At 39.8% G+C, this 17,201-nt stretch overlaps 1 protein-coding gene across 2 annotated transcripts in view; it reads right to left on the bottom strand.

Annotated features, from left to right (window-relative positions):
* LOC125450659 (probable E3 ubiquitin-protein ligase HERC1) overlaps window positions 1–17,201 on the bottom strand; it is a 235,586-nt gene that overhangs the window by 91,790 nt on the left and 126,595 nt on the right. For both annotated transcript variants that reach the window (XM_059648883.1, XM_059648890.1), the window contains exons 31-32: window positions 9,961–10,116; window positions 7,895–7,992 (exon numbers count right to left, since the gene is read on the bottom strand). In XM_059648883.1, the coding sequence (XP_059504866.1) occupies window positions 7,895–7,992; window positions 9,961–10,116 (254 nt within the window). The remainder of the gene's footprint in view (window positions 1–7,894; window positions 7,993–9,960; window positions 10,117–17,201) is intronic.

Raw genomic sequence — 17,201 nt, 5'->3', positions numbered from 1 at the left:
CATGTGGAAATCCACACGAAATTTGGAGAAATAGGAAGCCTGCAGGTGGATGAAGTATTAATTATAGGAGAATAGACAAATAGATAACAAAGTTAAAAATGAGAAAAATTAGCATTTAAGAAGTGATGCAAAGAAATTAAAATGCTTCTTTTGTAATAAAATGAACTACCAAAGTCAATGAGACCAATTACAGTAATAGGAATGACTAAAGAATCTTCAGAAACTGGGCATCAGCAAAGCAAACTGGTATTAAAACTATAGTGTTAAACAGAACACAATTCCTTAGAATGTACTGAAGAGAGACAGATGGCTTGACATTTTTTTTTAATATTAACATGGAGAATCAGACTGCTGGAGTATTTTGTAATCAAAAGGGACGTATATTTCTTTATGCCTCCAATCAAGGAAACAAACCAATAAAGATACTAAGTGATAGTGGATCAAGCCAGTTACTGATGCTGGCTGATAATATTATTTGTTTTCCAGAGAGATGAATGAAGGAGAAAATATCAGTTAGAAGTATACATGGAGACTTCAAACTTGTCACCTCACAGAGTTGGAAGGTAGTCACTTTGTTTTGAGGAATGACCTGGCAAACTCAAGAATATTGGTCTCACCAAGACTGTTGGAACAAGAGGTGAAATAAATTTGCAATGTTACAGGAGGAGATCCCTACATTATTTGCTGATTGTGCCGTGAAAAGATCTCAGCCTATACAATCTGATCGGCAAAAATGGAGTTTAAAGAGCAGGGAGATGATTTGGAAATTTAGTTATCAGATACAAATCGCAAACATTTAACTAAAAAGAATGAAGGTAAACAGAATGAGTCTGATATACTTAGCTCACCTTCTTTAATAGAGATGTAATAAACAGATCCAGAATTGAAAGAGTTATACCAAATAGCTTAGTCAGAAATTGACTCTCAAAAAGAAATACTTGAGTGCTATTACATGGAAAAGAAAGTACTAATGAATAAATAAATATGCTCAAACACCAATCAATAACAAATGGGAAATGCTCTGTCAGGTAGTAGTTCTATTGAGTATCATCATTAAATATTACAAGTCATTCACAAAATTCTAATGGCAGGTCGCTCAGGTAATTAGGAAACCACAGGATAAAATATTTGGACGTTTTTGCCAGACATGCCACATGGAAACAAACCCTTTAGTTCAACCAGTCCATGTTGCACATAATCCCAAACTAAACATGTCTCACCTGCCTGCTCCTGGCCCATATTCCTCCAAACCTTTGCTATTCATGTACTTATTCAAATATCTTTTGAACATTGTAACTGTACCCATATCCAACACTTCCTCAGGAAGTTCATTCCACATATGAACCTACCTCTTTAAGTAACTTGCCCCTTAGTCTTTTTTTAACATCTCTCTTCTCAGCTTAAAAACGTGACCCCTAGTTTTGAACATGAACCCCCACCAATCCTATGGAGAAGACAAGTATCTTTAATCTATCTATACCACTCATTATTGTATAAACATATGCCAGCTTGTGGGGCATCCCTATCAATTAAATTTGACTCCAATTCCAACAGGAGCTTTTGAAGATCAGTTTGGCAGGTCGTGATAGACTTAACAGACATAATAATGGACCCTACCCAAATCCAGGAATAGGAAGAATGTCTTTTGATGATTATGGATGTTTCTACAAAATTACTCAAGCAGTGCCTTTTGGAAAAATGACTACAAAAATGGTCACAGAAAAGTCAGTTAAATTCTTTAGAAGATATGAAATACCTGAAGAACTACAATTAGATCAAGTTTCAAGTTTCAGGTTACAAATGTTCATAAAAAACAAATGACTAGTCTTGGAATAAAACAATTTATGTCTTATCATCTACAAAGAGCACTGGAAAGATCGCATTAAATTTTGAAGGCCACGCATATAGTGTACTTGAAAATAGGCTTTAATGATTGGGATAAAGGAATTCCTTTGTTACTATATGCCATTAGAGATGGTCCTAACGAGTCCACAGGGTGTAGTCTTGTTGAACTCATATGTGGACATGAAATGAAAGGACCACTTAAATTAAAGAGAAATTGTTAAACCAAATCTGTTTTCAAATAGTATTTTAAATTTGAGAGAAGTTGACAACAACAAGTCAGTTTGCTCCACAAAAAACTACAGCAGATAAAAAGGTCAAAATTCAAAATTTTGTGGTGGAGATAAACCAGTGTTGTTTGCTTTTAATGGTTCTGGAAAGATAGCTAAGTTCACTGGGTCCTGACTAAAAAACTCAATGGTGTGAATGATGTAGTGAATATACAGACAGGAGAAAGAATCAATTGTCAGGGGAGAATGTATTTAGGGTCGTGAAAGAAATAGGATTGAATCAAACATATCATAAGAATTGAAGAATGAATCAGAAATTTAAAATTCAAAAGTTGGCCCTCCTGCAATCCCATTGGATAATACGGAAGTGTTCAGAAGGTTAGATAGCATAATGCTTTATCTTACAGAAAGTTATGTAAGTGGCTTATGAAGGAGATTACAAAAGCAAAATAAATTTATGGCTGAGGTCATTTATGATGTCAATGTGAAGTGTGTATTACCTATAAACCAACATGCTCACAGACTCAATAAAGAGAGATTAGCTCATGACATAAGAAATTAAGTTTATGATGGACAAGGACATCACTGAACTGAGTCATAGTTGCTGAAGCTCACCTATCAGAATTGTACAAAAACATGATGGGTCACAAAGATTCTGTACTGATTGCAGGAATGTGCTAACAAAAGTGAACTCACATCATATTGGAGATAATGGGAACTGCAGATGCTGGAGAATTCCAAGATAATAAAATGTGAGGCTGGATGAACACAGCAGGCCAAGCAGCATCTCAGGAGCACTTTTGTGCTCCTGAGATGCTGCTTGGCCTGCTGTGTTCATCCAGCCTCACATTTTATTATCACATCATATTGGAGGACTGCATTAAATAAATGGCATGACTTGTCACCAAATTGACTTGCTAAAAGGATATTGGTAAGTTCCATTGACTGATACACCCGAAGAAATATTGATGTTTGTAACACATGGATGGACTTTATCAAGGTAAAATGCCATTTGGAATGAAAAATGTACCAGCAACATTCCTGTTTTTGTTAGAAGAAAGTGGTTTATAAAGGACCACAATCCTTTAATGTTCTTGAAAAATGTTTGGGACAAGAGCTTACAATTAACCAATAAAATCACTGAAGAACTGTGTAATTGCATTGTTTACAATGATGATTTGGCTGCTTCTACCAAATGTGGGAAGAACATTTATATAACTTGAGTGAACTATTTTATCAACTATAAAAGATGATTTAGTAATAAATCTGGGCAAGAGTAAATTCACTAAAGCAAAACTGACTGAATTAGGCCACACTAACTCACCCCTAGAGAATTAAAGACTGCTTTGGATTTTCCCATGCCAAGGACAGCCTGATTTATGTAGCACAGTGGATTTTATTGTATGTTTTTCCCCCAAACTTCAGTACTGTTATTGTACCTTTAATAAATTCATTGAATAAAGATTGAAAATCTGAATGGATGTAAGAGTGACAACATCTTTTGAAAACTTGAAAGCTGTGATGACAAGTGCAGAAGTTTTAATCCTGAACTATCAGATGGCATTCAAAATGGCTATTAATGGCAGCAACATCATAGAATCATACAAGCCCTAGTTTGGAAACAGGCCCTTCAGCCTAACAAGTCCACACCGATCCACACAGCATTCCAACCAGACCCAACCTCCTATAACCCATCTAATCTAAACATTCCTGAACACTATGGGCAATTTAGCATGGCCGATCTACCTAACCTGCACATCTTTGGACTGTGGAAGGAAACTGGAGCACCCGGAGGAAACCCATGCAGACATGGGGAGAATTTGCAAACTCCACACAGTAACTTAAGTCTGGAATCAAACCTGAGTTGCCGGCGCCGTGAGGCAGCAGTGCTAACCAATGAGCCACATTTCTCCCTAGAATGTGAGCATCGATCCACTTGCGTTACCTCTTGCATGCGAAGTGAGCACTCTACCATTTGAGGTAATTCCCCACACATGTGGGACTATTAGCGATAACAAGGCGTAGACCTGGATATGCACAGCAGGCCAAGCAGCATCAGAGGTGCAGCATAGCTGACCTTTCAGATCTCGACCCTTCTTCAGAAAAAGGGGTCTAGACCCGAAACGTCAGCTTTCCTGCTCCTCTGATGCTGTTTGACCTGCTGTGTTCATCCAGCTCTACACCTTGTTATCTTAGATTCTCCAGCATTGGCAGTTCCTACTACCTCTGGGACTATTATACTACAAGATGTAGATCAAACATCCTGCCATGTATTTTTCAAGAAACTGATTGCAAATTAGCAAAAACTTAATTCAACTGTTGAAAAGAAGCCATTGGATGAGTTCGGAGGAAGGGTCACCGGACCCGAAACATTAATTCTGTTTTTTTCCTTCACAGATGCTGAGCTTTTCTGCAATTTCTGCTTTGTTTCCATTGAATCTTGTGTTGGTTCTACATCATATTAAAATATACATCAGTAACAATTTAGAGGAAACTGCTAATAGAGAGAACTGTGGATGCTGAAGATCTAAAACAAATTGCTGGAGAAACTCAGCAGGCTGTGGGAGATTTGCGCAGCTTTAGTGGTAGTTATATTAGTGTAGACTCAATGGGCCAAAGGGCCTTTCTGTGCTGTATGTCTCTGGCTTTGACTAATGTCAACCATGTAGCCACTGCTGATTGGTGTAAAAACCACATCTTGTTCATTAATTCCTTTAGGGAGTGAAATCTGTTTATCTTACTCTGTCCTACACGTGACTCCAGACCCACAGCAACGTAACTGTTCCTCAAATAGCCCCTGTATGCTGCTCAGTTCAAGGGGAAATTCGGGAATGAGCAATGTATAATGACTCAGCCAGCAACACACACATCCCATGTGGAGACAAAGTCCCAACTTCACAAGGACTGCGTGGTGGTCACTGTTATTAATATTGTTATGTGTTACCAAGATGCATCTATAGCAGACAGATTGAGGATGATGTTAAGTATGTTTTTCTCTTAGTTCCCTAGCCACCTGCCACAGCTCCTGCAGCATAAGCACTATTCCTGGAATATTGTCAGGGCCCATCGCCTTTGCAGTATTCAGAGTGTCTTTAACTAATTTAATTCATTCCTTGTGACATCAAGAAACAGCTGAAAGCACTGAATACTGCAAAGGCGATAGGCCCTGACAATATTCCAGGAATAGTGCTTATGCTGCAGGATCTGTGGCAGGTGGTTAGGGAACTAAGAGAAAAACACACACTTAACATCATCCTCAATCTGTCTGCTATAGATGCATCTTGGTAACACATGACAATATTAGTACCAGTGATCACCACGCAGTCCTTGTGAAGTTGGGACTTTGTTTCCACATTGAAAGCGCCTTACATTGTGCTGTATGTCACTAACACCATGCTAAATGGAATCACAAAAAATAAGAACAGGAATAAGCTGTATGGCCAATGAGCCTGCTCTACCATTCAGTAGGATCAACATTCTTGATGACCACTTTCCTATGTTTTTCCCATAACCCTTGATTCGTTGGTCTGCCTGTCTGTCTATTGATCTATCTCAGCCTTAAACATACATAAAAAGTATGTAGCAAGAATTCCAAAGACTGTCAACCCCTAAGAAACTTATCTTCATCTCCATCTTAAATTGGTGTCCTTTATTCTGAGATTATGCTCTCTGGTCCTAGAGTCTGCCACAAAGGGAAGCATCCTCTCACATTTACCCTGACGAGCCCCTTAAGAATTCTGTATGTTTCAATCAGATCACCTCTCATTCTTCTACATTCTACTAAGTGCCAACCTGTTTCACCTTTATCCATAAGACAATCTCTCCATATTAAGAATCATCTAGTGAACCCTCTCGAAACTGCCTCCAATGAAATGATCTCTTTCCTTGACGGGACTGAAACTGCTCAGACTGAATTTGAACATTTCCAGTAACTCAAGACTAGACATCTCTCAGGCATTGTGCACCATCAATAACAGCAGAATCACACTCCAATACAATCAGCAACCTCATAGCCTGGTATGTCCCCCACTCTGTCATTACCATCGTACCAGAGGATCAACTCTGGTTCAACGAAAGGTGCAGGAGGGCATGTCAGGAGCAGCACCGAACCAGTCGTATGTATCAACCTGGAAAAGCTACAAAACAGGACTAGTTGCATGGCAAACAGCACAAGGAGCAAATGACAGTCAAGCAATTCCATTACCAACAAATCTGATCTAAGCTCCACAGTTCTGCCACATCCATGATGGTGGACAATTAACGCACTGGATTAGGAGGACCCATAAATAGTTGTATTTTCATTGATGGGGAAAGCCTAGAACATCAGCGCAAAAGACAAGGTGGAAGAATTAGCAACAGTTTTCAGCCAGATGCACTGAAAGTACGATCCAACTTCACCATGTCCAGAGGTAACCAGCAACACAGAAGCCACTCATCAGCCAATTCAACTGGCTCCACATGATATCAAGAAACAGTTGGAGGAACTGCTTACTGCAAAGGTTATGGGCCTTCAAAACATACCAGCAATAGTGCTGAAGACTTGTACTCATGAAGAGATGGCGGCCCAGTGGCATTATTGCTGGACTGTTAATTCAGAGACCCAAGAGACGTCCTGTAGGCTAAATTCAATTCCTGCCATGGCAGACGGTGGAATGCGAATCAAGAAACATCTGCAATTAAGAGTCTAACGATGGCCATGAATTCTATGACTATTGTCCGGATAAACCTATCTGGTTCATTAGCGAAGGAAACTGGCATTCTTACCTGGTCTGGTCTACATGTGGCTCCAGGCCCGAAGCAATTTGGGTGACTCTTAGCTGCCCTCTGGGCAATGAGAGATGGGCACTAAGCACTGGCCTAACCAGTAACACCCTTATCCTGTGATTAAATGAAAAAAAAACTCCAGAACTTGCTGCACTCCTAGCCAAGCTGTTCTTGTAGAGCTATGCAGAAAATAGCAATCATGTCCTGTACACATGAACTATGACAAAATTCAATGTAGCCAGTTACCACCACATCAGTCTAATTTTGATCATCAGTAAAGTAATCGAAGGAATCCTCAACAATGCTTTCAAGCATTACCTGCTCACTAGACACCTAGTTTAGATGGAAAACCTGAGTCAATGGGAATTCAGGGGAAGAATCTCTGCTGATGGAAATCATACCTGACAAAAAAGAGTGATAGTTGTTTGTTGGAGCTCAGTCACCTTTAAAGGTGTTAGATACTTCTAACCAACAATCAGAGATATTATTTCACATTTAAGGGGGAGGTGGGACTTGAACTCAGGCTTCCTGGTCCAGAGGTAGATATACTACAAGACCTTTCCATTAGCTCCCCAGGTTAACGTCCTAAGCCCAACCATCTTCATCAATGACCTTCAATCCATTATAAGTTCAGAAATAGGGATGTTTGTCAATGATTGCACAACGTTCTGTACCATCCGTGACTCCTTGGACATAAAAACAGTCCATGTCCAAATGCAGCAAGACCTAGGCAACAACCATGTCAGAAACCAGCTGGAGAGTGAACCACATTGCTGTTCACCTGGAGTAGGTCAGACCAGGAATGCCACATCTTTCCTCCTTTAAGGGATGAGTAAACTAGACAAGTTTCATGATCATCAATGGATTTAAATCAAATTTAAATACCACCATCCCATCCCAACTATTACCTAGATCTCTGGATTGTTACTCCAATGACAATACCACTTGGCTATTCCACACTGACCTAACTCAAGATATTGCTCATCCACAGTCATGCTGAACCATATACTTCCTAACATTTTCCTTTGATAACGGTTAACTACACGACTCAATCTTACCTCTTTAATTTGCTTTGGTTCAAAGCAGGGAGGCAGCAGGGATTCCAAAATGTGCAAGGCTAGCAGTTTGGTGCGTAAATTGCGCACAAAGGGAAGACCTGGAGGTAACGATTATTGAGAAAGTTTTATTATCAGTTTATTAACTTATGAAGCTAATCAACAATAGTGAGAATAAAAGTTCTGCTCCAGAGCACAAAGATTTAGATTATATACTGTGCTAGTTAACAAAACAAACAACTCATTCACTATTTTTAAAACTTCAGAAGCTTTCAGCAAATACTGCATATCCCCAGTGAAGAAGGTGATGTTTGAGCTTTTTGAACTGCTGCAGTATGTGGTGAAGACGTTTCCATAATGCTGTTAGGTAAGGAGTTACACATTATGCCTCCGTTGATGAAGGAGCAGTGACGTACATACAAATTAAGAACAGCAACTTGAATTTATATAGCACTTTTCACACAACAGAATATTCCAAGGCAGTTCACAGAAATTTTAGAAAGCAACAGGTGATACAGGACCACTTGGAGATCAAAGGTCAGGTGACAAAAATCTATGACATAGGGGGAGGTTTTAAGGATTATTTTAAATTAGGAAAATGAGGTAGATGTTTAGGGATGACTCCAGAGCTTGTAGCCTTGGTAGCTGAAGACCATGGCGCAGCAATTAAAGGCAGGGATGTTCAGGAAGACAGAAGAAGAGGAATAAAGACATCGGAGAGGCTGGAGGAAGTTATGTAAATGTTGTGAGACTGGAGGAGGTTACAAAGTTGAGGAGTGTTGTGAGGAGGGTGGGAACTACAGGAGATAGATAGGAGTTCTGAAACCTAGGAGCAGAATTTTAAAATATTGGTGGTACTTAACCCAGAATCTTGAAGATGAATGTGAACAGGGAAGGTGGGCAAACACACGCGCCTCAAGATTACACAGGGAGGTTCAATGTGGGAGGCCGGCTGGGAGTGTGCTGGGATAGTTAAATTTAGGGGAAAATAAGGGAATGGGTGACAGTATCAGTGCCAGTGAAACTAAAGTGGAGTCTGTTGGAAAATTGGTGAGGCCTCTTCTGGAATACGGTGTCCAGTTCTGATCGGCCTGTTACAGGAAAGATATTAACCTAGCGTGGGCTCAGAAGAGATTACTATGACGTTGCTAGGTACGGAAGGTTTAGGTTATAAAGAAAGGCTGGATGGGCTAGAACGTTTTTCAATGTAGCGCTGGAGATTGAGAAGTGCCCTTACAGAGGTTTACAAAATCATGAGGCACGTGGTTAATGGTTGGTGTCTTTTCCCTAGGATGGTGGATTTCAAGACTAGGGGGCATACTTTAAGATGAGAGGAGAGATAGAGAGAGAATGAAAAGTTTTTAAAAAAGGCTGATGTTTTACACAGAGGGTGATTTGAGCGTGGAATGAATTTCCTGAGGAAGTGGTGGATATGGGCTTAGTGACAATGTTTAAAAGACACTTGGACAAGTACATAAACAAGAAAGGTTTGAAGGGATATGGACCAGGAACAGACAGGTGAGACTAGCTTAGTTTCGGATTATGTTTGGCATGGACTGGTTGGACCGCAAGGTTGTTTCCTTGCTACATGATTCTATGACTCTCTCACAGGACAAGAAAACATTTAAAAATGCCAAAGCCTTTAAATTGCAATTCTGCAGCTTTTTTTTGATTTATTGATATTACTAATCCTGTTACAATTCACTAAATTACAAAAATTTATATTTGTAAATATACAGATTCACTCGTAAATGCAATCCACAGCTATGCTGACCAAATTAGTTGCCATTTTTGCAATTATACGGAAACCATTTCCTTGAATTTACTATTGGACAAACTCTTCATGTGATGCCCAATACATGCTGACTTTCTGAAACTAGTTATATGGTTACTGCTTATTAACTTGACTTGTAACAAAGAAAGCACCTTTCAGATTAATGATAAATGATATTAAAATCTTGATGAAAATTGCTCCACTAAATAAATGTTTCTACAATAACTCGCTCAAACTCTTCAATTTTACCTACACGTTGTCATTGTTAGCTTCGATGTGTACTTCACCATCTCACCTGTTTCATGTGTCTGTGTAGCTATCAATAAAAGTGGATCAATCCATTTCACAGAAACAATATTGCTCTGTACATTTTTGAAGGAGATAACACGTCGCAAAAAAACAAGAAAGTCTCCTAATTGGCTTTCTATAATTCGTCTGCTTTTGCCATGATCTGTTTATAAAAAGAGAAAAAAATACATTAAACATCAATGTCATTCTCAATGGATGATGACAAGTGTAGAAAAACATAAGCATGCGACATTATTCACTTTGAAAGTCCTTCAGGTTCTGCAATCTAGGTTCAGACACAGGCCGATAAAGATGAACGCTTACCGTTTGATAGCACTAAGGATCCAAAGGAAAATAAATGAGTCTTGGTCCAGGTCCCGAGGTAAGGAAACAGCCCCCAACACTACCCTTAATTCAAAACTCAGAAAAGACCACAAGGTGCATTGTGTGAAAACTTTAAAAAATATTGTAACATTTGGTTCGGAAATGATCCTGATACACATACTTGAAATAGGGTGATAATACAAGCTGGCGACACCATGTGCAGGGAAATATTCTAAGAAATTGCAAGTACTTAAGACACTTACTATCCTCCATTTAAAAATTGGATTGTTATATTAGGGAGCCACGAAAGAAAGTAAAAAGTAGAATGTTCTACCTTTCTTCACTTTTATTACTACTAAGATCACAGAGTTCAACACATCAGGTTTTTTTCCTGCTTGTCATGTTTACCAGTGAGGTTATATAGGATATGAAAGGCCCAGGAACTGGTCATTTGCCAAATCAGTCCATGCCTATCTTTACACTCCATTTAAGTTGCCTCCCCTAAATCTATCATGGTAACCCTCTGTTCTTTTTTTCCATGTATACATGTCTATTATCCTCTTAAACACATTTATACTATCTGCTTTAACCACTCCCTATGATACAGAGTGCCACATTCTTATTATTATTTGGATAAAGTTTCTTCTGAATTTTTTTTTGGATTTGTTGGTAACTATCTTATACCTTTAGCTAATATTTTACCCCTAAAATAAAATCAGCCCTCCATATTCATTCTTTCCAAATGTGGATAGACACTAGGTATTCCTCATCTTTTCTCTCTCAGGAGACATTCACTGCCAGTCAATTCTTTGCTGTAATATATAGCCACATATTTTTGGTAGCAGTCTATATCCAGAAGTAAAAGCTAGTTTTTAAAATAAAAATGAACTTCCTGGTCATGATGGACTTCCATTCTGGAGGATACAAGATGAATCAGACCAGCATAGCTCATTTATTAGCTTTATTGTTTATTTTCCTGAATGCAAAACTTTGTATTCTTCAAGTTTTGTTTAAAAAAAAAATGGTGACCATAACTGCAGGCAGTACCTAGTGCTCTAAAGTTCAATGAAGGTCTAGCAATTATTTCCTGGCTTTTCAATTTTCTCTCTAAAAGCAAAACCTTTGTTTGCAGTCTTGTTAACTGTGGCAAGCGTTTGATTATTGAGATTCTTCTTTCCTCTGTCCCTCCTAAGCGTCTCACCTTCTCTATTTTTCCTCCAAAAAATATACTGTAAAGTCACCATAGCCCTATTGGAAACTAGTCCTATAGGGCTCTCTCATCAGACAAACACAACCGGTGGTGGTTTAGCCTGAAGGTCATCACACTGCAGGTAAGTGGAGAGGTCGAAAAGGGTAACCTGAGCCATAAAACAACAGAAACGATATAGCATACCTTGTCCATGCTAACCCAAAGACACCCCAATGCCCTTTCTAATCCCATCTTCCTGCACACAGTCCATAGCCCTGTGGCTTACAGTACCTAAGGTGCAAATACAGGTACTTTTTGACAGTTTAGGGTCTCTGCCTCCACCACCAACTCAAGCAGTGAATTTTAGATATCTACCACCCTCACCCTCTGTGTAAAAAAAAAATCTTATGTCCCCTCTAATCCTTCTATCATTTAGTTTGAGTTTTTAACCCCTGTTTTTTAAACTCTCCCAAGGGAAACAGATTCCTCCTGACTGTTCTCCCTCTACCCGTCAATTTTGTACATCTCAATCATTTCGCCCCTCAACCTTCTCTGTTCAAGGAAAACAAACCCCAACCCTCTGCAATCTCTCCTTGTAGCTACAATTTCTCCAGAGCTGGCCAATATTCTAGAAATCTGTTTTGTACTCTCTCCAAAGAAATTACATCCTTCCAGTAACGTGGTGACCAGAACTGTACACAGTACTCCAGGTGTGGCCTCACCAGTGTCTTAAACAGTTTCATCATAATATCTCTACTTTCATATTCTACACCTTTGCCAATGAAGAACAGCATTCCATATGCCGTCATTACAACCTTATCTACCGGTACTGCTACCATACTGCATACCAAGACCTCCCACTTCAAATCGACCCACCTCAGTATATTCCCATTTATTGTGAATTCACTTCTACTGTTTGGTCTTCCTAAATGCATGACCTCACGCTTATCAGAGCTGAACATCATCTGCCACTTTCCTGCCCAGTCTATCCAAATTATTTTGAAGCTTACAGCCATCCTCTACACTATCCACTACACAGCCAATTTTTGTGTTGACTGCGCATTTCCCAATTGAGTCCTCCACATTCGAGTGCAAATAATTAATATACAAGACAAATAACATAGGTCAAAATACCAAAGCCTGCAGAACACCATTTAAAGCTACTTTCTATTCACAAGGGCAACAAATCATCATTGTCCTTTGTTTCCTGTTACTAAGCCAACTTTGGATCCAATTCGACACATTTCCCTGTTTCCCATGGGTTTTAACTTTTTGACTTTTGTGTGCTTGTCAAATGCCTTACTAAAATCAATGTAGACAACATCCACTGCACTGCCCTCATCAATCCTTCTAGTCACTTCTCAAGGGATTCAACCAAATTTCCTTCCCTTAAAGCTAGGCTGACTCTCTGATTAATTCACACCTTTCTAAGTCATAGTATATCCAATCTCTCAGCATTGATTCTACAATTTGCCCACTGCCAAAATAAGACTAACTGGCCTGTAACTATGTCATTTCCCTGATGCTTCTTTTAAACAATGGAACCACATCTGCATTTCTCCAGCACCTCACCTGTGTCTAGTGAAGATCCTCAGAGCATCTGCTATTTCTTCCCTGACCTCTTTCAAAATCCAAGGGAACAAGTCCTGGTGACTTATACACTCAAAGATTCCAACTCCTCCAGCACTTCCTCTCGTTACTATTACTTTGATCAATATTTCACACCATTCCTCTTGGATTACTATATCCACATCCTCTCTTTCCTTTGTGAATACAAAGACAAAAAAACCTTTTAAAATTCTTCCCACATGCTTTATATTTCAGACAAATTCCTTTCTTCATCTCTGATAGGTCCTATTTTTTCCTCGAGTATCTTTTTGCTCTTTATATTCTGGAAAAATGTCCGAGTTTTCTTTCATCTTGCCTGTTAATATTTTTCCATGCCCTCACTGATTTCCTTTTTCAAAAAAAACCCCTATACTTTCAATACTCCTCTAGGCTAACTGCAGTGTTGAGTTTTTGCGACAACCATAAGCTTTCTTTTTCGGTTTAATCTTCCCCTGTATTTTTCTAGATAACTGTGAAGATTGAGATTTGGCAGTACCATTTTTATTTTTGGAGGGGACATGTGTGCTTTGTACCCTAAGAATTTCACTTTTTAGTGCCTCCCACTGGTTTGCCAATGATTTATCCTTTCGCAGTCCTGTCCAGTCCACCTCAGTCAAATCACTTTGCAGATTTGTAAAATTTGCATTCTGTCAGTTTGAAACTTGTCCTCCAGATTTATCTGTCCTTTTGCATATTACTATGAACTTTAACCGCATTGTGGTCACTGTCTCATGATATGGTTGCCTACTGTCACTTCACTCACTTGTCCATTTTTAGAAGTTTTCTATTATTGCCCTTTTATTCCTACACCCAGAAATTTGTTTACACATACGCTGTTCTATCTCCCTTTCACTATTTTGGGTTTGGGGGGGGGGGGGGCCTTATCCAAAATATTGTCCTAGTCATGTGACTGCCCCTTTTTCATTCCTAAACTCAACCCATTTCTTAAGCCGTTTAGCATAATTACCCCTTCTCCCAACCATACATAATTTTTAAATCAGTGCTGCTACCCCCTGCCTTTTTTGTCACCCGCTCCACACCCTTAAAACTCTATATCCAGGGATAGAGAGTTATCCTTCTCGACCTCTCCATTTTAGCAAGGTTTCTGTTATGGCAATGACATCATGCCAACCTGTGTCTATGTAGGCCCACAGTTCAGATGCCTTGTTTGTAATGCTGTTTGCACTGAATTTTGAACAACTCAATCCTGTCAGTCTCTCTTGCTGGACGCTTTTTAGTCCTAATTTCTTCGTCCTTCCAAATCGTGGACTACATCACTAATTTTCTATATTCTCCTATTTCCTGATCTAAATCAGACTGGTTAAGACCACACATTGGCAGGAGGATGAGAACCATACTAGTTTAAAACCTTACCAATGGAATCAGCTGTTGTGGGAACTGAATGCGCTCTGTTGGTATCATCCTGCATCACAAAATGGTTGCCCAGCCAACTGAGTTAACCAATCTCATTTGGATTCCCAAATACAAACTATCACTGTGGTTCCAGTCTTCCTTGCGGAATACCATTTTCTACTTTGTCACTTTGAATATAACCCATTTTCTCCTACTGCTTCCTGTCTTCCACTTTTCACTGTAGTACTGTATGGAGTTTAACTTCAGTGTAAGATGCATACATAATTCAGTTTTTGTTATGAAGCCATTGTTAATTGTCACTAAAAACCTCTCTGGTCACTAATGTCCTTTAGGGAAAGAAGTCTGCCGTCCTTACCTGGTCTGGCCTACATGTGACTCCAGAGCGTCAGCAATGTGGTTGATTCTCAACTGTCCTCAACGGCCTAGCAAGCCATTTATTTCTTTCAAACCACGAAAATGTCTGAAAAAGGAATAAAGCCAACGAAGCATCTGGCATCAACCCAGGCACCAGAAACAACAAACTAACTCAAAATGTCAACCCTAAAAAGGCTACCTTGTTAACAACTGCAAGTAGCAACAAGGTTGGGAGAACTGTCTCAAGGACTAGTCAAACAACAACCTGACACAGTTATACTCATAGAATGATGTTACGCACCACGTTCCAGACAACACCATCACAATCCTTAAGTATATCCTGCACATGACAGAGAAGACAGCAAAGTTGGTGGCACAGTAAAATACACAGTCTGGAGGGAGTTGTCTTGAGTTTCTGTTCTGGAAAAGGGATTTCAATATCCATCAAGTTTGGTTCAGCAAATACAGCTGCTTAGACTTGGTCTGTGCAGGTGAAATCAATGAGGGAAAATACATACATGAGCTCATCCTGACCCATCTGTCTTCCAGAAACATTTGTTCATAACAGTATCAGCAAGCGTGACCATGCACAGTCCCTATCAAAGCCAAGTCCTGTCTTCACATTGAGCATTTTGCTATCATGCCATGTGGCATTATCATTGTACTAAATGGAATACACTTCAAACAGATTTAGCAACTCAATACTGGACATCCACTGAGGTGCTGTGGGCCATTAGGAGAATCTAAATTGTACTCAAACACTTTCTGCAACCTCATTGGCTAGAAAATCCCCATTCTATCATTACCATTGAGCCAAGGGATCAACCCTGGTTCAGGAGACAGAAACAGTACCAGGAGTTCCTAAAATACGAGCTAACTCAAACTACAATACAACCTGCATATTGAATGACAAAAGCAGCAAAGCACTAGACAAAGCTAAGAGATTCCACAACCAACAGATCAGATCTCAGCTGCTTCAATGATTTTCCTTACCTAAGTTCAGAAGGGTGGCACGATGGCTCAGTGGTTGGCACTGCCACCTCATGACACATTCAATTTCACCTGAGGCGACTGTCTGTGTGGAGTTTACACATTCTCCCTTTGTCCGTGTGGGCTTCCTTTGGATGCTCCAGTTTCTTCCCATTGTCCAAAGATGTGCAGATAGGTGGATTGGCCATGCTAAAGTGCCAATAGTGTTCAGGGAGGTGTAGATTAGGTGTGCTATAGGGGGTGGGTCTGGGTTGGATATTCTGAGGGTCGGTGTGGACTTGCTGGGCTAAAGAACCTGTTTCCACACTGTAGGGATTGTAAGTGCAGGTGCTCACTGATGATTGCACAAGGTTCAGCACTGTTCATGACTCCTCAGATACTGAAGCAGTCCACGTCCAAATGCAGCAAGACCTGGACAAAATACAGTCTTGAGTTCACAGGTAGGAAATAATATCTGCACAACCTAAATGCTTGGGAATTACCAGTTCTGACAAGAGGAGGCTCTTGACTTTCAATGGCATTGCCATTACCAAATTCTCACTACCAGCTGACCAATAACTAAAATGGCCTAGCCATACAAAACTGTGAACTGTGATAGAATTGTCCCCACATGCCTAGATGAGGGCAGCTCCAACTACACTCAACAAGCTTGACACCAAAGCAGCCTGCTTGATTGGCACGGCATTGACAAAAATTCACTTCCTCCACGACTGATATACATTAACAGCAGTATGGACAACCTACATGATGCACAGTAGAAATTAGCAAGGCTTCTTAGACAGCACTTTAAATCCCAAGACTACTACCAGAAGAAAGGCAGCAGATACATAGGAACACTTCACTGTCTGCAAGTTCCGCTTCAAGCTATTCACTATTCTGACTTGAAACAGTGAAGGAAAGGTAGCCTATCACTGGGTCAAATCCTAGAACCACCTCCCTAATATTATTTAACTTACACCATTTGGACTGCAGCAGTTCAGGGAAGCAGTTTCCACTGCCTTCTTTCAGGCAATTAGAGATGAGCAATAAATGCTGGTCCAGCCAGCAAAGTCTACATCCCATGAACAAAGAATTAAAACAAAACTTAGATTTGTGAAATATACACAAATCACTATTTTCATCAATAAATATGGGCAAAACCCTTCTACAACACTTGCAAAACTGAAAGTAGTTCCTAACCACTCCACAATGTAGTGATAGGAATGAGGTCAGCCAGGTGGACATCATTGAGAATGAATTCCCTGATTGGGGCTGTTTAACCTGACCCAAATCAGACATTCCTGGCTGATATATATATAAACGGGAGTGTCGAGGTCCTGCTCACTCTAGAGCTGGCTCTGTGCTAGCTTAGTCATGATCATGAACAATGTACTTGTAAGTAAAGGATAAGTTGGTGACAGCATACTGGC

Source organism: Stegostoma tigrinum, chromosome 1, assembly GCF_030684315.1.
Source record: "Stegostoma tigrinum isolate sSteTig4 chromosome 1, sSteTig4.hap1, whole genome shotgun sequence".
NCBI classification, from domain to species: domain Eukaryota; kingdom Metazoa; phylum Chordata; class Chondrichthyes; order Orectolobiformes; family Stegostomatidae; genus Stegostoma; species Stegostoma tigrinum.
The sequence above is the reverse complement of the archived record's forward strand: the minus strand, read 5'-3'. Positions and strand labels throughout refer to the sequence as shown.